The sequence below is a fragment of the Camarhynchus parvulus genome, unplaced genomic scaffold (assembly GCF_901933205.1).
Source record: "Camarhynchus parvulus unplaced genomic scaffold, STF_HiC, whole genome shotgun sequence".
NCBI lineage: Eukaryota > Metazoa > Chordata > Aves > Passeriformes > Thraupidae > Camarhynchus > Camarhynchus parvulus.
Genome location: NW_022148650.1, coordinates 3246 through 11234, shown reverse-complemented (window position 1 = coordinate 11234; position 7989 = coordinate 3246). Strand labels below are relative to the sequence as shown.

At 47.7% G+C, this 7989-nt stretch overlaps 1 protein-coding gene across 1 annotated transcript; it reads right to left on the bottom strand.

Annotated features, from left to right (window-relative positions):
* Positions 1-3781: 3781 nt before the first annotated feature.
* On the bottom strand, positions 3782-6567 carry IER3 (immediate early response 3). Its single transcript, XM_030970739.1, has 2 exons — positions 6209-6567; positions 3782-4598 (listed from the first exon to the last, which is right to left on the bottom strand). Exons 1-2 carry the CDS (start codon positions 6392-6394, stop codon positions 4302-4304), a joined length of 483 nt encoding a protein of 160 aa, XP_030826599.1. The 5' UTR covers positions 6395-6567; the 3' UTR covers positions 3782-4301.
* Positions 6568-7989: the final 1422 nt, after the last annotated feature.

Below are 7989 nucleotides of genomic sequence, written 5' to 3'. Positions count from 1 at the left end.
CAAAATTCCCCAAATCCCTAAAAATTTCCCCCAAAAATTTCCCCCCAAAATTTCCCCAAAAATTTCCCCACCAAAAATCCCCAAAAAAAATCCTACCCCAAAAAAATTCCCCCAAAAATTTCCCCAAAAATTCCCCAAACAAATTCCCCCAAAAAAATCCCCCCCCAAAAAATTCAAATCCAAAATTTCCCCAAATTTCCAAAAAATCCCCCAAAAATTCCCCAAAATTTTCAAAATTTCCCCAAAATTTCCCCCAAAAATCCCCCAAAAAAATCCCCCAAAAAATTCCCCCAAAATTCCCCAAAAAAATCCCCCCAAAAAATTCCCCCAAAAATTGGGGTTTTCCCAAAAAATTTCCCCGAAAAAATGGGGTTTAACAAAAAAAAAAAAATTAAAAAAAAAAATTTCCCTCCCCAGAAATGGGTTTTTCCCAAAAAATTCTTGATAAAAAAGGTTTTTTACCAAGAAATTCCCCCAAAACCAGGGTTTTCCTAAAGAATTCCCCCCCAAAAATGTGGTTTTCCCCAAAAAAATAGGTTAAAAAAAAATTAAATTAAAAAGGGTTTTTCCTAAAAAATGGCGTTTTCCCAAAAAAATTTTTTAAAAAAATGGTTTTTCAAAAAAATTTCCCCAAAAATGGGGTTTTCCTCAAAAACAATGGGGTTTTCCCCAAAAAATGGGTTTTTCCCAAAATATTCCCCCCCAAAAAGCCTCAAATGGGTTTTGGTCAAGAAATTTCACCAAAAAAATGGGGTTTTCCCAAAAATTTCAGGAAAAATATGGATTTTCCCAAGAAAATTGCTCAAAAATTGGGCATTTCCCAAAAATATTCCCCAATAAATGGTCAATGAGGTCAACACCAACCCAACCCATGGAATTCTGTGGGAAAATTTGGGGTTTTTTGGGAATTTTGGGGTCAATGGATCCATGGCCAAGATCAACGGTCAAGGTCAACCCAATCCATGGAATTCTGTGAAAAAATTTGGGGTTTTTTTGGGAATTTTGGGGTTCAGAAAGTCAACGGTCAACGGTCAACCCAACCCATGAAATTCCATGGAAAAGTTTTGGGGGGTCCACAAATCAGTGGCCAGTGGTCAATCCCAACCCAACCCATTGGAACCCATGGAAGAGTTTGGGACGCCGTTCATTTCCTCCCATCCCCGCGCAGGCGCCGTCGCCGCCGGCAGCCCCGAAGACGACCCGCCGCCCCTCCAACCACCCAAGACCCTCCCCAAGCTCAACCCCCAACCAACCCCACCCCTCCGGCAACCGCAAGGCCCCCGAAACCCCCGGGACCTGCTCGGAATGCGGCAAGAGCCCGAGCAAGCCGCGGCGGCGCTGCTCCGAGCGCTGCCGCGCCCACGCCGAAGCGGAGAAGCCGCACCGCTGCGCCGACTGCGGCAAAGGCTTCAGCCGCGGCTCCAACCTGGCGCAGCACCGGCGCATCCACACCGGGGAGCGGCCGCACCGCTGCGGCGACTGCGGCAAAGGGTTCATCCAGCGCTCCGACCTGGAGCGGCACCAGCGCGTCCACACTGGCGGCCCCCTACCCCTCCGCCCATGCGGCCTTCAGCTCAGCTGCACCTATAGACCGGTCACGGGGGGGCGCCCCCAAAATCCCGGGGAAGGAGAGCGGCGGGGGTAGCCCTCCCTGTTCCGGACCCGGGAGGCCCCCGCTGCCGACGAACCCTCACCCCACCCAGCTCACCCCAGCCACCGCATCCACTCGGCAGCGCCGCACCTGTGGGCAGGCTTCATCCACCCCTCGGCGGACCTTATCCCACACCGACCTCTGTACAACTGGAGTGCGTTTCAGCTAGCTATGAAATCCGGAGAGGTGGCCCGGGGAGGCTGTTCCGCGGGGTGCGGGGTGGTTTGGTGGGGTTGGATGGCGGCCAATGTGTAGTGGAGCAGTGTGCGCGAGGGAGAGCAGGCGTACAAATGTCAGGAATGCGGGAAAAGCATAGGGGCCTTCAGTGAGTGGCTGCGCATCCACACGTGAGAAACCCACAAATGCCAAGATTGCTCCAGGCTTCATCCAGAAATCGACCTGCACATCCACGGCCCGGTTTGCAGGCCTCCCCGAGTGCGGTCGCGGGGAGAAATGTTTCAGCGTCTCCTCAGCCTCTTGACCCACCAGAGGACCCACCTGGGCGAAACCCTTCCAGTGCTCGAGTTGCGGCAAGGCTTCATCCAGCGGCATCGAGCTCACCATCCACCGGCGGCGTACACACGGGGAAAGCCCTGACCGTACACGCGAGTGCGGGAGGTGCTTCAACACGCGTTTCATCTACCTCAACGGCACCCCGCCGCACCGCAGAAAGCCGGGCATTGGCCAGCCGCCTCTTCCTCCTCTTCCTCTTCCCTCTTCCCTTCGTCATTGGGTCTTCTTCTTTCTCCTCTTCTTCTTCCACCTTCTCCTCCTCCTCCTCCCTCGGCCTTCCCCGGCGTTCCCCAACTCCCTCGACGCGTTGGGCGCTGTTGCTTTCCCTGCGAGCGTTGGCGTTGCTTGGGGCGGGGGTTTCGGTTAAGTAAAGGGATGGTTAATTGGAGGGGGGTGGTGTACTAGTAAAGGGGGGGTGGTAGGGCAGGGGGGTGGGGGGAGGCTCGTATGGTGCTTGGTGGGTTCCCCAGTGCTCCCAGTTGCCCAACTGGGCTGGGCCCCAACACCGCACCCATGGTTGAGTTGTCCCAACCTCATTCCCCTTTCTAAAATTTGGTGTCCAATTAACCACCTCTGATTAATGGTAGGGTGATTTAATTCATTAATTAAGTGGGGAGACAAGGAACTCCCATCATTCCATGGTTCCCATCATTCCCAGTGCTCCCAGTGCCCAACTGGGCTTGGCCAACCCAACACCCAACCTCTGGGTTGGGTCCCATTGAATTCTCATTGCTAGTAACTTAGATCTCTAATTAATTAGGGGTTGGGAGTAATTGGGCTATTAATGACGGTGGGGGGGGGGAATTCCCATCAATCCCAGTGCTCCCAGTGCCCAACTGGGGTTGGCCAACCCAACACTGGGGGATCTTCCCAACCATTGGGTTCTGATGTTTGGGGAAAAACCCCAAAAAATTGGGAAAAAAACCCCCAAAATTGGGAAAAAACACCCAAAAAATTGGGGAAAAAAAACTAAAATGTTGGGAAAAGATTGGGAAAAAAAATGAAATTTGGGAAATCCCCTCAAAATTCCAAGAAAGAAACTCAAAAACTGGGGGAAAAACTTATTGGGAAAAGCCTTAAAAATTTGGGGAAAAAATGATTAATTTTGTTAAAAAACCCTCAAAATTTGTGGAAAAAATTAAAGTTTAGGGAAAAAAATCAGAATTTGTGAAAAAAATCCCAAATTTGGGTCATGAATTCAACCAAATGTGGGTTTGGAAGGAAAAATTGGATTTTCTTTTGGATTTTTTGGTTTTTTCCCAAAAATGGCGCGGAACTCAAGCTTTTTTTAAACTTTTTTTTCTTATTTTGTAATGGAAATTTGAATTTTTTGGGTTTTTTTGTTACTTTTGTGACTTTGTATTTTCTGTGTCGGGTCAATAAAAATCCGACTTGGGCTGAAAATGCCAAAAAATTGGGATTTTTCTCATTATTTTATATAAAAATTTAGGGATAAAATGCCCAAAAATTGGAATTTTTTCATCATTTTCCCCCATTCTGACCACAAGGAATTCCAAGAAAGACACAACCCCCGTTAATTAATTCAATTGATGAGTTTAATTAATTAAAATATTCAACACCCCTCAAATCGAATCACAATAAATAATCCAGAGGTAATGAATTAATAAATAATTAATAAATAGCAAATAAATATTGACAAATAAATAATGACTAATAATAAATAAATAACATATAAATAATTATTATAAATAATTAATAATAATTAAATTCAGCAGCCACAGGCGCTGAAGCTGAGGTAGAGGCGACCTCGTTAATTAAAACCTCGTTAACGAGGCCATCCTGACCACGCCCCTTTCCAGTGCTCCCAGTTCCAAACTGGGATTGGGCAACCTCAAAATTCCAACCTGGGGCTTGTTCCCACCTTAATTGGGAGCTAATTAATGAGCTGGCCATTAATTAGGGGTTAATTAACCAGCTAATTAATTAGAAAATGGCAAACCCCCGCTCAATCCGCGACTCCGCCCCTTTCCAGTCCTCCCAGTTCCAAACTGGGATCGTCCAACGTCGATTGGTTTCTTCCAACCCGGAGCTCTTCCACCTTAATTAACAACCTCGTTAATTAATCCAGGAGGGCGTGGCAGTCCTGGGCACCGCCCACAGTTTCGGGGGGGGTCCCTCAGCGCGTCCTGGCGCCACCAGGGGGTGACAAAGGTGGTGACAAAGGCGGTGACACCGACAACGAGGGGCAGGAGCCGCCCGTGGGTGCCACCACTGCCGTCCCGTTGGCGTTCCCGGCTGGAATTTGGGGTCCCTCTGGAATTGGGGGTGTCCCCAAGGGTGTCCTTGTCCCCCCCGAGGTGACATCGGGAAGGTCACCGGGCGCGTTGTAGATTTGGGTGCCCACCACGGCCAAGAGGAGCAGCAGGAGTCGCTTGGCGGCGCTGGGTTCTTCCGAGGGGAGGGGGCGACGCACCTGGAAGGGGGGGAAAATTCCAAGATTGGGGTCAGGGGTCATTGGGATGGGGGAAATTTGTGGAATTTTGGGGAAATTTCCAGAAAATTTCGTGGTGGGAAAAGTGTGGGAGGTGGGATTAGAGATGGGGAAGAGTGGGGTAGGGAACCCATGCAAGGGGTGACCTGGGCAGACCCTGCTTAGCTTCACAAAGGGTTTGGGGGAATTAACTCCTCCCCGGGTAAATAATTTCCATTTTGGGGCAAATAAATCTCATTTTGGGGTAAAAATCCCCTCGTTTTTGGGGTAAATAAATCCCAAGCAGGGGATTTTTGGGGAAAAAAATCCCTTTATAGAGTAAATAATCCTTTAGTGGTGTTGGAGAACCCATCCAAGGGGTGACCTGGGTGGACCCTGCTTAGCTTCACAAAGGGTTTGGGGGAATTAATGTCCCTGGGGGTAAATATTCCAGTTTTGGGGTAAATAATTCCCACTCTGGAATAAAATTGCCTTAGGTTTTGGGTAAATACGTAAATTTTTTGGGGAAAAAATCCCTTTTTACAGAAAAAAAGCCCCTTTTGAGTCAGGTAGTGGAACCCATCCAAGGGGTGACCCTGGTGGATTCTGCTTAGCTTCACAAAGGGTTTGGGGGAATTAACCCCCCCTGGAGCAAATAATTCCAATTTTATGGCAAATAATTCAAAATCTGGGATAAAAATTCCCTCTCTTTTTGGGTAAATAAATCCCAATCAGGGGATTTTTTTGGGGAAAAATCCTTTTTGGGGTAAATATTGCCCAAGTCAGGTTGGGGAACCCATCCAAGGGATGACCCGGGCAGACCCTGCTTAGCTTCCCAAAGGGTTTGGGGGAAATTAACCCCCCAGAAACAAATAATTCCAATTTTAGGGCAAATAATTCCCACTCTGAGATAAAAAAATCTTTCTTTTTTGGCAAATAAATCCCAGCCTGGAGCAGGGAGGAGCCCAAATCTTTCCCCGAGGGTGCCAGGAAAGGCTGAGTCAGAGCGGAGAGGGTGGAAGTGACTCAGCCTCCTCCACCCCTCCGGGAAACGAGGCCAATTTCGGGTTCCGGCCGGGAAATTCCAGCAATTTGGGATTTGGGAGGGGTTTGGGGGGATCTATAGGGGATTTGGGGGGTTGGGGGGGATCTAGGGGGTATAGGGGGCTTAGGGAGGGGTTTAGGGGGGGGGGGCGTTTGGGGGGTTTAGGGCGAGTTTGGGGGATTTAGGGTGAATTTGGGGAAGTTTAGGAAGTTTGGGGCAATCCAGGAGGAATTTGGAGGCGTTTAAGGCGAATTTGGGGGGATTTAGCACGAATTTGGGGGGGTTTAGGGCAAGTTTGGGGAAGTTTAGGAAGGTTTTGGGCAGATTTGAAGGGGTTCAGGGCCATTTTGAGGGGGATCGAGGCGAGTTTGGGAAATCTGGGGCAAATTTTACAAGTTTTGGGCGAATTTGGGCGAGTCCAGGGGGGGTTTAGGCGAGGCTATAGGCGACTTCTAATATCTAGAGGGGACATAAGGGATATAGGACAACCCAGACGACCCCAAAACCTCCAAATTTAAGCTAAACCCCCCCCCAGAAGAAAAAACCAAAAATTCCCCCCCATACTCACAGCGGGCGGATAAAGAACGCGCCGATGGCGCCGCCGAGGCCTGGAGGGGCCGGGGGGCGGCGGGAGGGGTTCGAAGGTGAAGTGACGAGGTGGGGACGGTGCCACCCCTTTGGGGACACCCTCGAGATGTCCCCAAACCCGCCCCGGACACCTCGCGGTGGCCGCGACCGCCGCCACCATCGACATCGTGAAAAAGGAAATGCTGGGATTCGAACCCGCGACCTCGGGGTTATAACAGGGGGTGGCGGCCACGCCCGCGGTGAGATTTGATTGGTGGAAAACAAAAAGGAGGCGGGGTTTTGTGAGGCCACGCCCACTTGACGCGGGGTTGGGGAAATTCCCGAATTTTGAGTCACGGATTTTGCGTCATTGGCGGGGAAAAAAAAAGGGAATTTTTGGGGGGAAAACCGGGAATTTTATGGGGGAAACCACCGGAATTGTGGAGGGAACAAATGGGAATTTTTAGGGGGGGAAATGGGGAATTTTTGGGAAAAAAAAGGGATTTGTTGGGGGGGAAAATGGGATTTTTCTGGGGGAAAAAAAGAAATTTTGGGGGGGAAATCTCGGGAATTATGGAGAGGAAAAATGCAAAATTTTGGGGGGGAAAAAGAGGGAATTTTTGGGAAAAAAAGGGATTTGGGGGGGGAAATTGGATTTTTTTGAATGGGATTTTTGGGGGGAAAAATGGGAATTTTTAGGGGGAAAATGAGCAAATTGTGGGGGGGGGGAACTGAGAATTTTTTGGGAAAACACCGGGAATTATGGGGGGGAAAATGGGATTTTTGAGGGGAAAAAAAGGAGATTTTTTGGGGGGAAAAATAAGATTTTTTTTTTGAACAATGGGATTTTTTTAAGGGGGGGAAGAGGGAATTTTAGGGGGAAAGAAAGATTTCATTTGAATAAATTTAAATTTCAATTTTTATTAAGGTTTATTGAAAGCAATGCAGTGAAAGGAAGGAATTTTTATTGAAAGATGGGAAATTGTCACCAAATGATGAAAAAAACCCTGGAAAAAACAAAAAAAACCCCAAAAACCAAAAAAAGGTGAAAAAAGGAGAAAAAAAGCCCCAAAAAGGTTAAAAAATAAAACTCCAAACTAAAAATAAAAAAGCCCAAAAAGGCCCAAAAAATTTGAAAAAAATAAAAATTTAAAAGCCTCAAAAAATCTCAAAAAAAAGAACAAAAAGGCCCCCCAAAAATCCCAAATATTCCCTAAAAAGGCTCCAAAATTCCCTCAAAAAGCTCCAAAAAAGCCCCAAAATTTCATTTTTTGCTCCGGGTTTTGTCGCTCGGTGGCCTCGACCTGCAGGGGGAAGGGAGAGATCCCAAAATGTCACAAAATTCCAGAAATTTATCCCAAAACTCCTGAAATTTAACCCAAAAATCCCAAATTTGTTATCAAAAAATCCCAAAATTTCACACCAAAATTACCAAATTTAATAGCAAATTTAATTCCCAAAATTCCAAATTTTACCCCAAAATTTCCCCTAAAATCCTAAATTTTATCCCAAAAATCCCAAATTTCACCCCCAAATTTCCCATTTTTGCCCCAATTCTGTGTCGGGCTCCGTTCCCGGGGTTGTTCCCATGAGAATTCTGGGAATTTCCCAAATTTGGGGAATTTTGTCCCAATTTTCTGCCTCCGTCTCTTACGTGGAGGGGCCACAAGAGACCCCCACGCCTTTGGGGGAGGGGGTCCTAAAATACCCCAAAAAGTCCCAGAAATTCACCCAAATTTCCCCAAAAAATCCCCCCCAAAAATGCCAAATATTCCCAAAAAA